Source organism: Carlito syrichta, unplaced genomic scaffold, assembly GCF_000164805.1.
Source record: "Carlito syrichta isolate Samal-C Ts95f unplaced genomic scaffold, Tarsius_syrichta-2.0.1 Scaffold305696, whole genome shotgun sequence".
NCBI classification, from domain to species: Eukaryota; Metazoa; Chordata; class Mammalia; order Primates; family Tarsiidae; genus Carlito; species Carlito syrichta.
In genome coordinates, this window is record NW_007249792.1 from 49,682 (window position 1) to 71,308 (window position 21,627).

Consider the following 21,627-nt stretch of genomic DNA (forward strand, 5'->3'; position numbering starts at 1 on the left):
GTCTTATCTTTAAGGTTAAAAATGGTTAAAGCGATGCTGACTTCTTTTAAAGCATGTAGAATAATTCCACATTAAATACTGGGATGTCATTTTTGGTGGATTGTCATATTCTTGACCTTTCTTGCAAGATTGCAGCCCTTTCTTAACAGAAGCATATTTAGAGCTTTTAATAAAACCTGATATTTAACTAAGTATTTAAAAATCCCCTTTTGTGGAACAAAACAACTAAAGAATGATATAGTCCCCCTTGAATTAGAATGAATAAATAACACTACATTTGGTACAGCTTTCACTTTACGTGATTACTGTTTCTTTTTTAGCCTCTAGGAAACCAAGCCCTAAAGGCCTGCCAAATAGAAAAGGAGTCCGAGTGGGATTTCGCTCCCAGAGCCTCAATAGAGAGCCACTTCGGAAAGAAACTGATTTTGTCACAAAACGGGTTCTTTCTGCAAGACTGCTAAAAATCAATGAGTTGCAGAATGAAGTATCTGAACTCCAGGTCAAGTTAGCCGAACTGCTAAAAGAAAATAAGTCTTTGAAAAGGCTTCAGTACAGACAGGAGAAAGCCCTGAGTAAGTTTGAAGATGCAGAAAATGAGATCTCACAACTTATACTTCGTCATAACAATGAGATTACAACGCTCAAAGAACGCTTAAGAAAATCTCAAGAGAAAGAACGGGCAACTGAGAAAAGGGTGAAGGACACGGAAGGTGAACTCTTTAAGACAAAATTTTCCTTACAGAAACTGAAAAAGATCTGTGAAGCAAGACACCTGCCTGAGCGAGATGATTTGGCAAAGAAACTAGTTTCGACAGAGTTAAAGCTAGATGACACTGAGAGAAGAATTAAGGTAAAGTTTCCGATTGTGCTTCTTGGCTCGTTTCTCATTGGGTGTTTAAGGTGCTCTGTTAAAACTGCTTATTACAGTTTGGCATGTGCTTTGGAAATGAAAAATATGTTGAGTATTGTTTTTCTGAGTAAGAGATTAGCGAAAATTTAAGATTGTATGTCTTATGAGCAAGATGCAAAAGGTTGTGAACATTAAGGAGCCACATATTAATGGATAAATGTTTAATTCCATGGATCTTAGTCATTTTGAGACAATATTCTATATTGTCTATATAGCCACTGTCTATAAAACTGACCTTTGGGGCCACTGTTTAAGAAACACCACATGAATAATGCTTTCTGATGAATTTCCTTTGCATATTGTGTGTTAAAGATTAATTCAGTACATCTTTTGGGACAAGGTATTCCCCTAATCCCCAAAATGAAAACTGATAGGAGGGTGACTGGTATAATATTGAGTAACTAGTCTGAGAATACAGCAGATCTTTTCTTTCTTGAATGGAGAGAGAAAAAGTCTTAGCCCATGACTTTTACACAGGGAACTCATATTAGAGTCCACTTGCTATCTATCACCTCTATCATATATCTGTCTGCCTATCCAGCATCCATCCATTTTTCTATCTATCTATCTATCTGTCCATCTATATAATCTATCTACCATCTATCAATCATCTGTTTATCTAAAATAGAAGCCCTGGGTCAGATTCTATTGCTTAAGCTTGGCAAGTAGTTTAGAAAGCAGTCATAGGAAAAAGTATAGGAATAATGCCTGTTGTGAGAGTTCTCTGAACAAAGGAGGCTCAGAACTATAAATTATTAGGTGTCTGGAATATATTAGATGTTTTTAATACATGGCATGCTGTACCGTTTAGTCTGTATAATATGCCATGCCCAGTATACCAGTCCCATGCCCTGAAACAGTGGTTTATTCAATTCAGTGTACTTCAGTAGCCAGAAAAGGTACCTAGTTTATTCTCCAAAATTTGTCATTATCATCTTCTGTTTTAGTGCACAGAAGGTATTCTGTTGCTAAATAGGTTATACCAGTGATCAACTCAAAGTGTAAAGCAAGCATGGAATTTTTTTTTTTTTTTAGAAAGCAGGATTTATTGAGAGGACAGAAAAGCTCTCATAGGGGACCCAAAGTGGTTGCCAAATTTCTTTCTTTTTTTTTTGAGTTAGAGCCTCACTCTGTTGCCCAGTCTGGAGTGCAGTGGCACGCTCTTGGCCACCCCAACAGTCCTTCCACCTCAGCCTTCCAAGTAGCCAGAACTACAGGTACACACTACCTCGTCTGCTAATTTTTTTTAATTTATTGTAGAGATGAGGTCTCACCAAGTTTCCTGGGCAGGTCTCTAACCTGCTGGCTCTGGCAATCCACTCACCTTGACCTCCCAAAGTGCTGAGATGACAGGCTGAGCCACTGAGCCTGGCAAAAAAAATCTTTTTGAGGTCCACTTACCCATGAGTTGGTTGGAATTGGGGACTGCAAACAGTTATCTTCATAAACAACAGATAACTGACATTTTAATTATCTTTAAAAGGAAGTGTAAAATGTGCCACATAATGGATTTTAATATTAGGAGTGAAGAGCCCAGAATCCTAATTAATGAATGTGGTAAATAACTGAGTGTGTGTGTATAAAACTACATAATTAGAGAGAGCATGAAATTGCCGTGGAGACACACACACATGCGCGCGCGCACACACGCACATCCTATATACTGCAGTTTTATAGTCTGTTATGAAGGGTTCAGGTGGTGGGGACAGAGAAGAAAGAAGGGAGCGAGGAAACATGGGGATAAACCTGTGAATTCTGAGTTGTAGATAGGAGGTACATTATGTGACTCCTCACCCCGGAGCGTGAAAGTCGGTCATCTGTAATGACAAGTCATTGAAATAGTTAACCATGTATTGTCCACGGTTTTTTTTTCATATTGAAGATTAAAGGTTAAGAAAATTTTCGTGTGTGTTCCTTGTAAATTAACACACAGTTACAGGAAAAGTGCTCAAAGATCTCATATACCTTTTGACCTGAGTCTCCCAGAGGTAACATCATAACTCGGATACAGTGTTACAACCAGGAAGTTGTGATGCATGAATGCAGTTCATCAGCCTTGCTCAGCTTTCTCTAGTTTCGCACGTGTGTATTCAGTTCTTTGCAGTGTTATCACACGTGTAGGTTCATGTGACATGACCGCGGTGGAAGAACAGATCATTCCATCCCAAGGATCCTTGGATCGCACTTTCACAGCCACAGCTACTTCCTGCTTTCCTTTCAGACCTGGGTATCCATCTCCATAATTTTGTCATTTCAGGAATATTCTATAAATGGAATCATACAGTATACAGCCTTTAGCCCTTGGCAGATTCCACTTATACCCTCATCCAGATGGCTGCATATATCTGGAGTTCCTTTTTGTCCCTGAGTAGTGTTCCGCGCTGTGGGTGTGTCACAGTACATGCTGTTGAATAGGTTCGTTTTCAGTTTTTGGCTGTTAACTGATAAAACGGCTATGACCATTGATATACACATTTTTGTTTGAACATGTAACATTTTCGTTTCTTTGGGATATGTGCCTGAAAGTGCAGTTGCTGGGTTGTGTGATGAGTGTGTTTAGTTTTGCCATTCTCTTTTCTAAAATAACAGTACCATTTTATGTCCCCATCAGCAGTGCAAAAGTGGTCCAGTTTCTTGGCATCCTTGTCAACGTGTTTATTTCAGCCATTCTGATAGGTGTGTAGCATCATCTAATTATGGTTTTGATTTACATTTTCCTAATGGCTAATGAAATTGAGCATCTTTTCAAGTTAAGTGCTTGTTTGCCATTTGTAGATCTGTTCGTGTTGTTCATGTTTTTTGCCCACTTTCTAACAGGATTGTTTGTGCTTTTTCCATTCATTTTTGAGAATTGTTTTGTATTATCTGAATATAAGCTCTTTGTCAGATATGTAGTTTGAAAATACTTTCTCCTTGTCTGTGGCTTGTCTCGTCATCCTCTTCACAGGGTCTTTCAGAGGGAAAGCTTTTAATTTTGATATCCAATTTATCAGGTTTTTATTACGGATTGTGCTTTGCTATAAAGTCTTACCCTTTGCCTGTCCCTCTTGTCCTTTACTGTTGCCCCGTGGATTTTACTCACTGTTTTTCCAGAAGATTCCCCCCTCAGCTTGATTGAGGTATAGCTAGCTAATAAAAAGCTCGTATATATTTAAGGCATACAAGCTAATGTTTGTAACAGTTTTCTATCAAGAGATTTGCTATGTTGTACTTCATTTCAAATACTTAGCTCTTTTAGCTGCTTTTGATTCTCTGTCTTTCTGTATGAATTTTAGAATGAACTTGTCCATGTCTACAAACACCCTCCTGGGATTTTGACAGGAATTCATTAAAAGGATACATTTGTGGAGAGTTGAATTCTTTACTATGTTGAATGTTTTCTTACGTTTAAGTTCATGATTCATTTTGAGTTAATTTTTGAATAGGGTGTGAGTTTTAGGTCAAGGGTTATTATTATTTTTTTTGGCCTATGGATGCCTAGTTGCGCTACCACCATTTTTTCTTTTTCTTTTCTTTGTCTTGGCTGCCTTCCTTCCTTCCTTCCTTCCTTCCTTCCTTCCTTCCTTCCTTCCTTCCTTCCTTCCTTTCTTCCTCTCCCTCTCTCTTTCTTTCCTTTCTTTTCTTTTCTTTCACTCAGAGTCTCACTCTGGTCACTCAGGCTGGAGAACACACAGCTCACCACAGCCTCAACCTCCAGGGCTCGGGTGATCCTCCCACCCCAGACTCCTGAGTAGCTGGGACTACAGGCGCGTACCACCACACCCGGCTAGTATTTCAATTTTTTTTCTTAGATTAGAAAGTATAGTTTATTTAGAAAATAAATTAGAGACAGAGAGAGAGAAAGAGGAGATTCACCTCCCCAAGGTAGGGGAGGGGGCCAAAGCCAGGAAATATGGGCACAGCTGTAGCTCCAAGAGCATGTGGCCACACCAGAGTCTAGGAAGGCAGTGGCCTGATATTTTCATCGTTTTATAGACACGAGGTCTCACTGTGTTGCCTCGGCTGGTTTCAAACTCCTGGGCCCAAGCTATCTTCCCGCCTTGGCCTCTCAAATTACTGGGATTGTAAGCATGAGTCACCACGCCCAGCCTCCAGTACCGTTTGTTAAGAAAGTATCCATCCTCCGATGGAATTTTTTTGGCACCTTTGTAAAAAAACAATCAGTTGGCATATTTTTGTGGGCTTTTTTCCCTTGGATTCTCTGTTTTATTGACCTATGTTTCTGTTCCTTTGCCATGGTCACACTCTCTTGATTGCACACGGCCTCCATGTTTATTTTTACCATTTCTGGAGGGAGAAGATTTACAATAAAATTACGAGATTTATGATTGAAGAGTAAAACTAAAATCATTTCAGAAAATTAATTTCATAGTGTCCTTAGAAACTACCCATTTAGATAGAACAGCAGTTAAAGCACTTCTGTGTTAATATTTAAGATAAAGATTTTCCTATTGAATGGGTAACAAGCACTAAAAAGGGCATAAAAAATTCAAATAATACAAAGAGATATACAGTGTAACATCTGTTTCCCTTCTAAACTATGTTTGTAGGCCCCTTCCCAAGAAACAATCACTGTAAAGAAATTACCTATACATATGCAAGCTCACATCTGTATATGTGTGTGTGTGTGTGTGTGTATTTTTTTTTTTTTTGAGTTGAAGTCTCACTTTGTCACCCATACTGGAGTGCAGTTGCCGCTGCTGGCCACTGCAGCCTCAACCCACTGGGCGCCGGCCATCCTTCTGCCTCAGCCTTCCGAGCAGCCGGAATTACAGGCATGCGCTACCATGCCTGGCTGATTTTTTTATTTATTGTAGAGATGAGGTCTCGCCAAGTTGCCCAGGCAGGTCTCGAACCCACGGACTCAGTCAGTCCACTCATCTCAGTCTCCCAAAGCGCAGGATTACATCTGTATATTAATGTTCTTTTTTTTTTACCCTCTTACTACAGATGGGAGTGTGCTGTATACATTGTTCAATACATTTTGTAATACTTTATTTTTTATTGAAAAATATATTTTATCACTTTTTACATATAATTGTGTATGTGTATGTCAGGTATATATAGATATATATGTGTGGGGTTTTTTTGCGTGCACACACAAAATCAGCTTCAGCTTTTCGAAGACTGCATACTATCTCATTGTTAAATTACATTTAGCCTAAAACTGCCTCCTTACATATTTTAAGTTTAGCCTAAAGGTTTCTTCATATGCAGTGAACTGTTATCTAACTTATCTAACTGTAGGACTGTAGCCTATTCATGTAGCAGTCACAGCGTTTCAGCCAATCATAGATGGACAACTGTTCAAACCACGTTCAAATAAGGCAGACAGACACTGAGCTGTAACCAATCCAGCTGTTTCTGTATCTTACTGCTGTTTTTCTATGTCACTTTCCTTTTTCTGTTTATAAATGTCATACTATCTGGAAACCTCGGAGTCACTCTAAACCTACTCTGGTTCTGGGTGTTGCCCAAATCATAAATCATTCTTTGCTCAGTTAAATGCTGTCCAAAGTTTTTACTTTAACTTCAGTGTATATATTGGTTTTTTGTTTTGAGGTAGTGTAAAAGATACAAGGTATTAAACATGAATCACTATGTATGCACACACACGCGTGCGTGCGTGCGTGCTAGTATACTAATAGGAAATTCCTGCAAGAGGAAATCTCTGCATCAGTAACACATTTTAAAATAATTTTGTGGCTATTTGTTAATATAAGTTTTCTAAAAAATGTTTTAATGTAATACATTTCCTTGGTGTAGGTAAAGTTAAATTTTTCTGTTTTGAGAGGATTCAGTTGGACTTTTCTTGTGGTTAGTGTCATTTAAGGAGATTCTAAAGCAATTGTATTTTTATGAAAACATCTTTAATACTGAAACATTGATGGGCTTTGCTAACTTAATTGAATCTGAAATTATTGGCTTAGAATTCAAGGTCAAATTTTAAAATATTTAGTTTATATTTTAATTATGCTGCTAACTAATACCTACATTTTAACTTAATAATTTTCAATGAAACTTGGAATTTTATATATACCCCTCCCCCCGCATATTATAGAAACAAACAAGGTTGAAATTCTGGCTATATATTGTGCTAGCTTTATGTGCGATATGGCACATAGATTATCTGAACCTCAGTTTCCAGTCTGTAAAATTTTGTAGCTGGTGATAAACTGTTTTAGAGATAAAGTTCATAATGAGTCTGGTTTAGTGCCTAGTACTTATCAGGTATCTCTTATATTTGTTAAATGAGTTAAAAAAAAAAACAATGCACTCAAAGAAAAGTACATTAATTAAAAGAAAATACATCAAAGCATAGTAGAGTTTGAAGGGATCACAGAAATAGTTTGGTGCATTGACTTTCAAATTGAACTCATTGAACTTCAGGGGTTCTATGTGCATGTGTGTGTATGTGTTTAAGGTTTGAAACTACTGATATTGTCCATTGGTTTTTCAAATTTTGCCAGTTCTCAGTAGTCAGACAAAGGTTGAACTGTTCTGTGGTGGTGACTGGGGAGTTAGGCTACAAAGAGGGTAGCGGCAACTCAACCAACAGCCTGTCGCAGCCTCTGAAACACCTCCATAGGGAACTCTAGTGCAACTCAAACATTGAAGTGTTGAGGAAACTGAGGCAGAGAGACATGTGGTTTGCCTTCTCGTAGGTCACGTAGAATTGCATTGGTCACGAGAACTGTGTGTATGGGACTAAAATTGCAGACTTCTGTCTCCTTTTGGCTTCTGTTATTCTGTTATCATTTTAGTAAAATCCTTGGAATTATCACATATTTTAAAAGTTAATAGATTCCTATCATAATAGTATGTTTTGTTTTTTCATAATTTTTAAATGATAGCATGAATTAAAATATTAAAAATTTGACTGCTTTATCAGTGTCTTCTGATGTAATGATCTGCAAACTGAAAGATACATATCATCTTTTCAAAGTCTGTCATGCTAATGCACTGTATATCATTCGTTGAGCAGGAACCCTTTCTAAAATTTGTTTTATTTTTGGTGCTAACTATAATAAATACTGTGGGGTAAAATCTAACTGTGTTGGAAGACAAAAGTTTAGAGTAAGGAAAGGCTTAACATTTGTAAAGAAAACAACAGAACAAGAAAAACAAGGCTCACTACTCAGGACAGACTTTGAATATACAGAGGAAGCATAACTGTTGGATTACAAGTTTGTTTCTATCTTGTTCTGCTCAAAAGCAGATGAAGAAATAATAAGAACATAGATAGCCTATTTAAATGATCTCAATCTCCAGATTCAGATGAATTATGCTCCAGAGGACTGAAGAACCATGCAAATGTGATTTCAGAGTCATTGACAGTATACTGTGGGGAGCTAGGAAGACTAGGAGAATAAGACAGACAAGTGCCGTTGTTGTCAAGGTAAAGCAGAGGTAGACAGATATTAAGTGACTATCGATCAGTAAGCTTGATGCCAGTCTCTACCAAATTTTTGAGTATGCTTTGGAAAATATCATATACCTGGAACTATTCTTCTTTTCCACCTAGGATTGACTGGTACCTTAAGATATACTATTTTACTATATTATCCTATGTGTATACATACTATATATGAGTGAGGACCCTCCCAAAACCCGGAATTTATTTATAAAAAACCGTGTGTTTATTCTTTCATGTCTAAAGTTTAGTCACCTTCAAAATACTTTGATGCAATACACCTATTGAGATGCTTTTTCCACTACTCAAAACAGTTTTTGAAATCGTCAGTTTCAATGCCTTTTAATGCTTCTGCCATTATTTGTTTTGCCTCTTCCACATTGACCAAACATTTCCCTTTAAGGACTTTTTTCATCTAGGGAAACAAAAGAATCTCTTGGGGTAAGATTGGGTGAATGGTATGAGGGCTGTGCTGTTCGGGTCAAAAACTGCTGAACACTCAGTGTGGTGTGAGCAGATGCACTTCTAAATCACCCATCATGCAATGGACACACGTGTTGAAAGAATCTCAAAAAAAAGAACTCACTGAAGCCAAATGCTAGCTTATACACTGAAGCCAATGGGTTCCTACAACATTTACCTAGAGGGGGAAGCTTTATGGGGCCCACCCTCCAAAAAATAATTCTGGTTCTTTTTGGTCCCTCCCGGTACTACACATCTGCATTCTATACTATAACATGTATATGGTATATTGGATATACTATGTATACATACTATATACAACAATATTCTACAACTGTATACGCTATCTACCAGAATGGAGTAGATAACTATGAATAGTATATAGTAAATTCAGTACGTCTTTCATGTTTGTTTTTTATTTTCTGCTTTAATTTTTGTTTTTTAGAATTTTATTTTAGAATCAAGGAGTACATGTGCAGGTTTGTGACAGAAGTATATAGTGTGGTGGAGAGGTCTGGGCTTGAGCCCATCACCCACGTGGCAAGCGTGGTACCCAGTGGGTAGTTTTCAGCCCTTGTCCTTCTCCTTCCTTCCTCCCTTTAGGAGTTCTCAGTGTCTGTTGTTCCCATCCTTATGCCTGTATGTACCCAAGGTACTTATAAGTGAAAACATGCAGTATTTGGTTTTTTGTTTTTGTGTTAATTCACTTGGAATAATGGTTTCCAGCTGCATCCCTGTGGCTACAAAGGACATGATTTTGTTGTTGTTTTTTTTTTTTTGAGTTGGAGTCTCACTCTGTCACCCAGGCTAGAGGGCAGTGGCCGCTCCCGGCCATCGCAGCCTCGACCTGCTGGGCTCCGGCGATCCTTCCGCCTCAGCCTTCCGAGTAGCCGGAATTATAGGCATGTGCTACCACGCCCGGCTGAATTTTTGATTTATTGTAGAGATGAGGTCTCGCTGCCCAGGCGGGTCTCGAACCCGTGGGCCCAGGCAATCCACTCACCTCAGCCTCCCAAAGGCGCAGGATTACAGACTGAGCCACCGAGCCCGGCTGATTTTGTTCTTTTTTATGGCCACATGGTATTCCATGTACACCCCATTTTCTTTATCCAGTCCACTGTTGATGGACACCTAGGATGATTCCATATGTTTGCTATTGTGAATAGAGTTGCAATAAGCGTAGAATGTGAGTGTCTTTTTGGTAGAATGATTTATGCTCCTTGGGTATATATCCAGTAGCATAATGGTCTCCAACCTTTTTGGTATCTGGGACTGGTTTTGTGGAAGACAGCTTTTTCATGGGTGGGGTGAGGGGGTATGGTTTTGAGATGATTCAGTCTCATTCTATTCACTGTGCACTTTATTTCTATTATTATTGCATTGTGGTGTACAATGAAATATACAACATCACCCCCTCAGTTCCACCTCCGATCATCAGGTATCAGATTCTCTTAAGGAGCGTGCAATCAAGATCCTCACCTACACAGTACACAACAGGGTTTGATGCTCTGATGAGAATCCGTTGCCACTGCGGATCTGACAGAAGGCAGAGCTCAGGCAGTAATGCTAGCGATGGGGAGTGGCTGTAGATACAGATGGAGCTTTGCTTGCTTACCCACTGCTTACTTCCTGCTGTGCGGCTGGTTGCTAAGAGGCCACGGACTGCTACCAGTTCATGGCCTGGGAATTGGAAACCTGTGCAGTGGTGGGACTGCTGGATTGAATGGTAAATCGGTTTTTCATTCCTTGAGAAATCTCTAGAATGCTTTCCAAAGGGCTGCACTAGCTTATTATATTCCCACCAACAGTGTATGACTTTTAAAAATTTTATTTTAGATTTCAGAGTACATGTGCAGGTTTGTTACATTGGTATATTATGTGATGGTAAAGCTTGGGCTTTCTTTTCTCTGCAACCTCAACAACACGTGTTGCTTTTTGACATTTCAATATTAGCCATTCTGACTGATGTGAGGTGGTATCTCATTGTGGTTTTCATTTGCATTTATCTGATGAGTAGTGATGTTGAAATTTTTAAATATGTTTGTTGACCATTTGTATATCTTTTTGAAAAGTGTCTGTTCATATCCTTTGCTGACTCTTTATTTTTTTTTTCCTATTGGTTTATTTTATTTCCTTATAGATTCTGAATATTAGTCTTTTGCCAGATGTATAGTTTGCAGATATTTTCTCCCATTCTGTAGGTTGTCTGTTTACCCTGCTGCTGGTTTCCTTTGCTGTACAGAAGCTGTACAGAAGCTCTTTAACTTAATTTAGTTGTCAGTTTTGATTTCTGCTGCATTTGCTTTGGAGAACTTGGTCATGAATTTGTTGCCTAGGCCGATGTCCAGAAAGAAGAGTGTTTCCTAGGCTTTCTTCTAGGATTTTTATAGTTTGAGGTCTTACGTTTAAGTCCTTTAATCCATCTTGAGTTAATTTTTGTATATGATGAGAGGAAGGAGTCCAGTTTCATTCTTCTGTATGGGATTAGCCAATTTCCTAGCACCATTTATTGAGTTAGGGTGTCCTTTGGTCAGCAGCTTTATTTCTGGATTCTCTGTTCTGTTTCATTGGCGTATGTGTCTATTTTTGTATCAGTACCATGCTGTTTTGGTTACTGTAGTAAAATTTGAAGTCTGACAATGTGATATATCCAACTTCGTTCTTTTTTAAAGAAGATTTAGATTGAAGGAGTTCATGTGCAGGTTTGTGATGTAGGTGTATCATGTGATAGTGAGGTTTGGACTCTGTTGAGCCTATTACCCAGGTGGTGAGCAGAGCCAATGGTTTTGGGTTTTCTTTAAATTTTACCCAATGTCAAATTTAATTTCAAGATTTCTTTCTTAGTTTTCTGATTCACTGTTCTGTCTAAAGCTGTTTGTGGGTGTTGAAGTCTCCCACTATCATTGTGTAGCTTTTGGAGTCCTTTCTTAGCTTCAGTGTTAATAGCAGTTGTTCCACAAATTTGGGTGCTCCTGTGTTGGGTGCACATTTATTTAGGATAGTTGTTACTTCTTGTTTGATCGAGCCTCCACTTTCCTTTTTCTTCTTTGTTGGTTTAAAGTCTGGTTTATCTGACCCATGAATAGCAACCCCTGCTCTTTTTGTTTTTCATTTATGTGGTAGATCTTTTTCCATCCTTTTACCTTGAGCCTGTGGGTGTCGTTAGAAGTGAGATGGGTCTTCAAAGACAGCAGAAGGATGAGATCTGTGGTTTTTTGTTTTTGTTTTTTTAATTTCATTTGCCACTCCTAGCCTTTTAAGTGGGGCATTTAGGCCATTGACACTCCAGGTAATATTGATATGTGAGAATTTGTTTCTGTCATAGTGCTCTTAAAAAGTTGCTGTGTGTTCTCAGTTTTGTGACTGGTTTATTTGTTCTGTAAGCTGTGTGCTTAGGTGTGCTTTTCTGTTAGGTGGCATCACTTTCGTTTCCATGTTTGGTATTCCCTTAGACTTATCTCTTGTAGGACTGTTTTGGGGGTGACAAAGTCCCTTAGAGCTTGCTTGTCTAGGAAGACTTCATTTCTCTTTGCTTATGAAGCTTAATTTAGTGGGGTAAGAAACTACTGGCTGGCATTGCTTTTCATTAAGAATGCTGAAAATGGGCCCCCCGTCTCTCCTGGCTTGGTAAAGCTTCTGCAGAGAGGTGTGCTATTATTCTGCCGGCTCTCCTTTGGTAGGCGGTCTGACCCTTCTCTAGCTGCCTTTGAGCTTTTTTCTTTCACAGTGACCTTGGATGGTCTGTTTCCTATGTGCCTTCCAGATCGTTGGGTCATATAGTATTTCCCAGGAATTATCTGAATTTCTTGTATCTGCATGTCAGCCTCTCTAGCAAGATAGGGGAAGTTTTCTTGGCTTTTGTCTTGCAAATTTGTTTTTCCAGCTTGCTCCCATTCTTTCATTATCTCTCATGAATGCTGTTCAGATGTAGGTTTTGTCTCCTTACAAAATCCCATACTTCTTGAAGTCTTTGTTCGTTAAAAAAACCTTTTTTTATTTTTGTCCCACTGGGTTGATTCAAAGAAGAGATCTTCAGGCTTGGTCTAGTATGTTGTTAAAGCAGTGACTGTGTTTTGAAATTCCTGAAGCTAACTCTTCATTTCCAGAAGTTCAGTTTGGTTCATTCTTGGATGGCCATGTCAGCTTTCAATTCGTGGACTGTTTTGGTGGCCTTGTTTTCATCAGTTTCTTTGCCATCCATATTCTGAACTCTGTATCTGTCTCTAGGGACAATTGATTCTGGTTAGGATCCATTGCTGGAGAGCCAATCATTTGTAGTGTTGAAACACTCAGGCTTTTAGCATTGTACTATTGTTGTTTTTTTTCCCCTCGCCTGGAGGGAGCTCTTTTTTTAAAATTTGTTGTTATTGGGACAGGGCTTTTAAGGATTTTTCTCCCTTTCCCTTGTGTAGATGGCTTTGGTGTGTGCTGTGTATGGTTGACTGGCGTCATGTAGTGCCCTGGTCCCTATCCTTTCCCTGACCCACAGGAAGCAGAGGCAGAGGCAGTGGGGTGGTAACTGGGTTGGGGGGTCTCACAGTGACCTCTGGAGGTGTGCCCTAGGAGGAATGCTGAGCCACAGTGTTCGGGTGGGGAGAGGCAACTGTGCAGCGCCGAGGGTGCCTTGCCTGCTGGGAGACCCGGGGTCTGTGATGTCAGTCCCGTTTGCCTGTGGAAGCGCCCAGCTCTGCTCCCGCTCCCTGACCTGTGGGCGGCTGGGGTGATCACAGCGAGAAGGGACCCAGCAGGGATATCTTGGATTGGGCCCTCCGAGAATCCTGGAGCTGCTGTTGTAGTATTTAGGTGGGGGGTGATTTGTTTCTTTTTTAATGGAGAAAGGTGGACTGTTTGAAAATAATGCTAGAAGCCTTTACAATTGAATTAGTAGCTGTACCCAGAGGGTGCAGATAAATAGCTTTCAACTTGGAGAGAAGGTTTCTCTGGTTCTCTGGGTGCTCTGGGTGTCCTCTAAGGCCCTGTCCCTTTCAACATGGTTATCAGTGAATTTGACTAGACTCCTTAATGGCAAGAGCAAGTCTTATTTGATTTTGTATTTGCAACATTTGGCACTCTGTGTGTTCTAAAATTAGTGTTTCTTTCTCTTTATTTTTTCTGAGTTGGGCTTCACTCTGTCGCCCAGGCTAGAGTGCAGCAACATGATCATGGCTTACTGCAGCCTTGACCTCCTGTGCTCAAGTAGATCCTCCCACCTCAGCCTCCCAAGTAGCTGGGACTAAAGACCACCACCATGTCCAGTTACATTTTTACTTTTTGTAGAGACAAGGTCTCATGTTGTTGCCAAGGCTGGTCTTGAACTCCTGGGCTCAAGCAATTCTCCCACCTTTGCTTCCCAAAATGCTGGGATTGCAGGCATGAGCCACCACGCCCAGGCCAATTAGTCTTTTCTAAAAGAAAGAGTGGATGGATCAGTTTATGATAAACTCAGAAATTGGCAGTAAAACTAATTTGATGAATGACAAGATCAAGATTGAGTTGATGTCCCTAGGCTCAAAATCAGGCCCCAAACAAGCAAGATAAAATTTAATCAAGCTGGGCTTGGTGGCTCAGCCTGTAATTCCGTGCCTTTGGGAGGCTGAGGTGAGCAGATTGCCTGATCCTGCAGATTCGAGACCCGCCTGGGCAGGCGAGACCTCATCTCTACAATAAATAAAAAAAAATTAGCCGGGCGTGGTAGTGTGCGCCTGTAGTTCCAGCTATGGAAGGCTGAGGTGGAAGGATCACCAGAGCCCAGCAGGCGAGGCTGCGGTGGCCGGGAGCGGCCACTGCACTCCAGTCTGGGTGACCGAGTGAGACTCCAACTCAAAAAAAAAAAAAAAAAAATTTAATCAAGTTAACTGTTAAATCCTGCTTTTTTTTCCATCTGTTTTATGGGTACTGTATGGGTAGGCCTGATTTGAAAGTAATTCAAGGTTTAAAAAAAAAGTATAGGGCTGGGCATTGTGACTCATGCTGGTAATCCCAGCACTTTAGGAGGCTGAGGCAGGAGGACCACTCAAGGCCAGGAGTTCAAGACCGCTTGGTCAACAAAGTGAGACTTCATCTCTACAAAACAGAAAAATTAGCTGGACACGGTGGTATATGACTGTAGTCTTGCTACTTGGGAGGCTGAGTCAGGATGATTGATCACTTGACCCCAGGAGTTTGAGGCCGGGTGAGTTGTGATCATGCCACTGAACTTCAGTCTGGGCGACAGAATGAAACCCTGTCTTAAAGAAGAAAATAAAAGTATAGGGTTTTAAAATTGATGAACCTGCAATCATATTGCCACTTAAAAAGTATCAGAAGGGAAAAAAAACTATCCAAGCATGATGATACCTCAGTCCTAGGAGGTAATAATAACTTGTATTTTACTTGTCAAATCACATCTTATAACAGGTACTCAAGTTTTGAAAAGCTAACATATGCTTCTTCAGAGAAAATCTGGCATAAAAGAAACAGCGGAAGAAGCATGGTATCATGGATAAGATTCAGGGGAAAATGTTACTTAGTTCATGGGTCACGGTTCACCGCAGCCTCGACCTCCTGGGATCAGGCGATCCTTTAGCCTCAGCTTCCCTAGTAGCTGGGACTACATTTGTGCGCCACCTGCCTGGCTCGTTTTTTGATTTTCTTGTTGAGACTAGGTCTTGCTATGTTGCCTAGGCTGGTCTCAAAACTCCTGGGCTCAAGCAATCCTCCTACCTTGGCCTCCCAAAGCCTGGGATTACAGGCATTAGCTACTGTGCCTGGCCAAAATTTAGCATCTTTTGATGATTCTTATCTGATTAAGTCTTTATCATGTTGGTCTTTTCCACCTTTCTCTCTTTTTTATCTTCAATTCTGGAAAATTCTTAACTTTAAAAAATTTTCTCTTTTAATTTGCTTTTCCTTTATTTTGTCATTATTTTTTAGATTCCTATTATAAAAACATTTCATAAAGAATATGATTTGCCAACAAATATAAAAATTAACTTTAGTAGTTATCAAAGAAATACAAATTAAAATAATTATATCTTTTTTTGCGATTCTGATAAAGAATTACAGTATCCAACTATTGGAAGAATGTAGTGAAATAAAGGCTGCAGGACTGTCAAAGAGAATGTAAATTGTTACAACATTTTCAGAAGTCTTAAAATTTACAAATGTCTGTCAACCCAGAAGCTTAATTTTTTTTTTACTTATAAACCTCAAATTTTACTTTCTGTATGATGTGTAAAATTTTTCTAGTGCCCCTCTATATCCCCTCCCTCTTGCCAATTTTTACCCACTAATCCCCAGTTGATGTACTTTTTGTCCTTATAAATTAGTTCGTGTTTTCAAGGGTTTTATATTAATGGAATCATACAGTATATATCTTTTTATTCCTGTCTTCTTTCATTCAGCAAAATTATTTTGAGATTCAAACATGTTGCATGTATCAATTGTTTATTATTTTTTATTGCTGAGTGGTAAATACCCTTGTATTCTAGATATAGACCACATTTTATCAATCCACTAACCTGTTGACGGACACTTGTGTTGTTTCCAGTATTCACCTATAACAAACAGAGCTGCTGTGAACATTCGTGCATTCTTTGTGTGAAGACAGGCTTTTATTTCTCCTGTGTAAAGCCCTAAATATTGAATGACTATGTTGTATAGTAAATGTATGTTTTACTTCCCAACTGTTTTCCAAAATGATCTATACCAGTTTACATTTCCACCAAAATTGTATGAGAGTTCCAATTGCCACTTATCCTTGCCAACATTTTATTTTTCTTGTTTTGGACATTCGAATATATAAGTAAGTAGTGTTGTTTCATTGTGGCGTCCATTTGCATTTCTTTTATGGCTATGACACATATGTCTGTTTATCTCTGGATGTCTTTTTGGTGAGTTATTTGTTCACATAGTTTCTCCATTTTTTATTGAGCTGTTTGGTTTCTTACTGCTGATTTTTGTGGGCTACATATATACGTGTCTATGTAATGCATACTCGACCCTTGAGCAGCCTGGGTCAGAACTGTGTGGCTCCACTTGTACAATGGCTCTTTTTAAGCAGATCCAGCCAGCTCCTCAAATCCACAGTTTCTACATCTGTAGCCAAATGCAGACTGAGAGTGCAGAATTTTGGAGCACAAAACCTGCAGAGGGCTGGTTTTTTGCACATAGGGCTTTCACAGGACCAGCTGCAGGACTTGGGTGTGCCTGGATTTTGGTACCCGTGAGACACCTGGAACCATTCCCCCATGGATATGGAGGGACGGCTGCCTGTATTTCTCGATATAAGTCTGTTAGCAGATAGGTAATTTCTCCCAGTCTGTGGCTTATCTATTTATGCACTTAACAGTTTCTTTCAAAGAGCAGGAGTTCCTAATTTTGATAAAGTCTGAGAAACATTGCTTCTTAATATTTACCCTGAGGAAATGATAAAAGATTTGCTTAAAATTATATATCTACTAGGATGTTCACTGTAGGAAAAATTGAAAGCACATTGACGTTTTATAGTAGAATTTGGTTAAATTATGATAATCTACAAAATACAATACTCCCATTTTTAAAAATTGTGATATTAGAGTATATTGACTGAGACAGTTATGATATTATTTAGTGAGGCAAATATATAAAAGCTTTAAATTATATGCATCAAAATGTTGGCAGTGATTATCACAGGGTGATGGGGTTGTAGCTTTTTAAAATGTTCCTTCATGATTTTATAATGCTTAAATACAAGTGTAATAAATGTTTACATATATAAAAGTCTTTTTTTAAAATCAGAAGTTAGGAATGGTATCTTGATAACTTATTTTATTTAATTTTTTTTTGAGTTGGAGTCTCACTCTGTTGCCCAGCCTGGATGGAGTGCAGTGACATGCTCATGGCCACAGCAGCCTCGACCTGCTGAGCTCAGGCAATCCTTCTGCCTGAGCCTTCCAAGTAGCTGGAACTACAGGTGTGCACCACCACAGCCAGCTAATTTTTTTATTTATTGTGGAGATGAGGTCTCGCCAAGTTGCCTAGGCTGGTCTTGAACCCATGAGCTCAGGCAAACCTCTTACCTTGGCCTCCCTAAATGCTGGGATTATAGGCATGAGCCACTGTACCCAGCCAACTTAAGTCATTTTAAAAGAAAATATGTTAACTTAAATTCTTTCATAAACTTCAAGGAAATTGTTTGAACACCATGGAAAAACTATTGTTTTTATTTAGAGGTGCTTTATTGTGTACTCTCTTTATTTTATTTTATTATTTTTTAAAATTAATTAATTAATTAATTTTTTTTTGAGTTGGAGTCTCACTCTGTCGCCCAGACTGGAGTGCAGTGGCCGCTCCCGGCCACCGCAGCCTCGACCCACTGGGCTCCGGCGATCCTTCCGCCTCAGCCTTCCGAGTAGCCGGAATTACAGGCATGCGCTACCACGCCCGGCTGATTTTTTGACTTATGGTAGAGATGAGGTCTCACTGTCCAGGCGGGTCTCGAACCCGTGGGCTCAGGCAATCCACTCGCCTCAGCCTCCCAAAGGCGTGGGATTACAGGCTGAGCCACCGAGCCCGGCTTCTCTTTACTTTAAATAGTGCTGTGTAATTTTAGCCGTCTTGGTATCTAATTATTTGCCCAAGCAATCATTTCTGAAAGCCTGTTTTTTGCCGTGCTTCTTGGCTGCCTTTTTCTTCCAACTTAAATGAGCATCCATGTGTACTTTAAACAAATGCCTGAGAATTTAGTTAACAAATCATTGTGAAAGACAAGGAAAGAAATATAGGCTAGGTATCTTGTTAGATTGTTGGTAAATCTATTTCCCAATTCATTTTATGTTCATGAATGCTAAACCCCCTCTGATTTGTATGTCTTTATGCAGGACCGCTGAAAACATCATTTTGACCCCGTCACGTTTTAAGTTTCGTTGCCGGATTATTTTTTTTAAAGGCCTGTTTTCCACGTGTCTTTCATACCTAGGAACTATCGAAAAACCTTGAGCTGAGCACGAACAGTTTCCAACGACAGCTGCTTGCTGAAAGAAGAAAGGCGTATGAGGCTCACGATGAAAATAAAGTGCTTCAGGAGGAGCTGCAGCAACTGCATCACAAATTAAAGGCAAGTACTTTGTGTTCAGTCGCGTTGTTTTTCCAGTCATAGGTATCTGTTGAAAACCAAATATTTTAAGACGGTTACTGTTCACATTTGCGAGTTGGGATGACATAATTTCCAATATTATGATATTATCTTTAGCACTTAGAAAAGGTTTGTTGAGGTCATCACTATACAAAGTGAAACACTGAATGCAACTGATAGGAATGGTGTAGCTGGAGTAAATTGTAAATTCCTGGAAGAAAATTATGGGAACCGGAGCTTTTCTTGCTGCGTAGTTGAATAAGACAATGTTTTTCCTGAGATCGCCTCCTGGTTGATTATTTTTAAAGTTGTCTCAAACGTGATGCCCTTGATTTTCACAGTGTTTAGTGGAAGGATTCAAATTACATAATTTGGTTAAAGCAGATGTCCTTAATTTTACCTAGAGTCATTAATGGGTTGGAATTTTGTACAAAGTTGTACAAAATCATACATTATCCTGCAACGTTTTCTTTTTGTTAATCAAATTCTCAGAAAAAGCCACAGCTCCCAAATAGTCAAGTACATGTGTGTTTAAAAGAGTGGTCTAATTTTTAACTTATCAGTAATTCCGAACTCAAATTTGAAAAATGCTAAATTCTTTGTCTTTGTGGCTAAGCTTGGATGACAGTTGAGACCATACTAGCTCTTTCAGGTAAGAAAGTGAAGTTTGTCTCTTTTTTTGACTGCCAGGGTATGTTGGACTTCGCTCCACCCTAACCTAAATGTTCTAGAGACATTCCTTTCCGTAGTTTGGTTTTACAAAAGGAAGCTAAACCCGGTATACTTCAATATGGAAAAAAAATACCAGTTGACAAAGTGAGAATTTTTATTTTGTTTTAAACTGAGTCTCTGTTTCCTTAATTGTACTGAGTTTGTTTTCAGGAAAAGGAGAGAGAACTGGATATAAAAAATATATATTCTAATCGTCTGCCAAAATCCTCTACAAAGAGAGAAAAAGAACTTGCATCAAGAAAAAATGGTATAGTAGCTCTTGTTGTTAAAAAACTGACATTATAACTATTGTTTGTTAATAATACAGTCGTTAATTCTGAAGTGGTAGGAAGGGAAGGAAAAGAACCTCACTGAAATATGTTTATACTAAATGTGTTTTTTGCAATTTAAATTTTAAGAAATCATTTGAACTTTCTTAGTTTTTTCCTCTGAAAAGAGGTCATTAAATTATGTTATACATACTTTAAAAAATTTTCCTTATTTTAATTTTTTAAATGTTTATGAAAATATATAAACATACCCCAAGGTAGAGAGAGTAGTATAATAAACCTTCATTTGTGCATCAACTAGCTTAATTATACTTTTTATTAATTTTATTTCCTCCATTCTCACTTTTTTCAAGTCTTTTATAGGAAATCTCAGATGACATGTGATTTTAGTCATAAATACTTTGTATTGTTATGCATAGTTTTCCTTTTTCTTAAAACAAAAGTATAATTGTCCCTTCTGTGAGTTGCAGATTTTATTTTTATTTTTTTTTGAGTTGGAGTCTCACTCTGTCACCCAGACTGGAGTGCAGTGGCCGCTCCCGGCCACCGCAGCCTCAATTTGCTGGGCTCCGGCGATCCTGCCGCCTCAGCCTTCCAAGTAGCCGGAATCACAGGCATGCACTACCACGCCTGGCTGCTTTTTTGATTTATCGTAGAGATGAGGTCTCACTGCCCAGGCGGGTCTCGAACCCGCAGGCTCAGGCAGTCCACTCACCTCAGCCTCCCAGAGGCGCGGGATTACAGGCTGAGCCATCGAGCCCGGCTGAGTTGCAGATTTTAAAACATAAACTTTGGAAAGCTTTATAGTACTTATAGTCAGAGTTGTCCACAAATCACATAAATGCCAGCAAATCTTAGAATAACAGAAATAGTAATAGTGAGTGTTCATTGAGCTGAGCAAACCATACATTATCTCATTACTTTTTTCTTTTTTTGATTTGGGGCCTTACTCTGTTTCTCAAGCTGGAGGGCAGTGGCATGGTTACAGCCTCGGCCTCCTGGGCTCAGGTGATCCTTCCCAAGTAGCTGGGACTACAGGCGCCTGCTACCATGCCGGCTAATATTTGGATTTTTTTGTGGCTGTGATGCCGAGGCTGATCTTGAACTCCTGGGCGCAAGTGTTCTTCCCACCTTGGCCTCCCCGGTACTGGGATTATAGGCATGAGCCACTGTATTTGGCCGCCTTATCTCATTTCGATGGTGAATAGATGCCAGTTGGATTCCATATATCTTTTTGTTGTTCGTTGTGATTAGCTTGTGACTAGAAAAATTCTTTTGTAATTTTCATGGTAGCTGCATGCCAGAGTGATGTTACAAACCTGTGTACTAAGGGAGTACAAACCATGGAAGACTTTGAACCAGGTGGCTTTTCTGTAATACCACAAGCAGTTGTGTGCTATGGAAACAAATGGGAAGAACCAGAACATCTTGCATTGGTGAGTTTAGCAATATGATCATGTCCCAGACTCTAGGTTCGAAGTTATTCCTAAAAATCAAATCCATAGCAAACATTTAAAAATGTCCACAGTGAAGCTTGTGCTGTATCTGTTAATGAATATGGACTAGCCTTTTAAAGGGAAAGAGAGAACACCTGTGTATTTTATAGACTTCCTCTGGATTGACTCTTTTAGTTCACATTGCGTCTTTCAGGCGCTTCAGAAAGTTTACCTTCTGGGTTGCGGGTAGAAGAGAATTTGCTGTTTCTTCCTTTCATCCCCCCAGATAGTCTTGGAGAACCCTCAGCGCT

The 21,627-nt window shown here is 39.2% G+C and overlaps 1 protein-coding gene across 1 annotated transcript in view; it reads left to right on the forward strand.

Moving 5' to 3' along the window:
* LCA5 (LCA5, lebercilin) overlaps window positions 1-21,627 on the forward strand; it is a 33,617-nt gene that overhangs the window by 6,649 nt on the left and 5,341 nt on the right. The window contains exons 2-5 of the mRNA XM_008062408.2: window positions 321-850; window positions 18,724-18,861; window positions 19,762-19,858; window positions 21,174-21,316. Coding sequence (XP_008060599.1) covers window positions 321-850; window positions 18,724-18,861; window positions 19,762-19,858; window positions 21,174-21,316 — 908 coding nt within the window. The remainder of the gene's footprint in view (window positions 1-320; window positions 851-18,723; window positions 18,862-19,761; window positions 19,859-21,173; window positions 21,317-21,627) is intronic.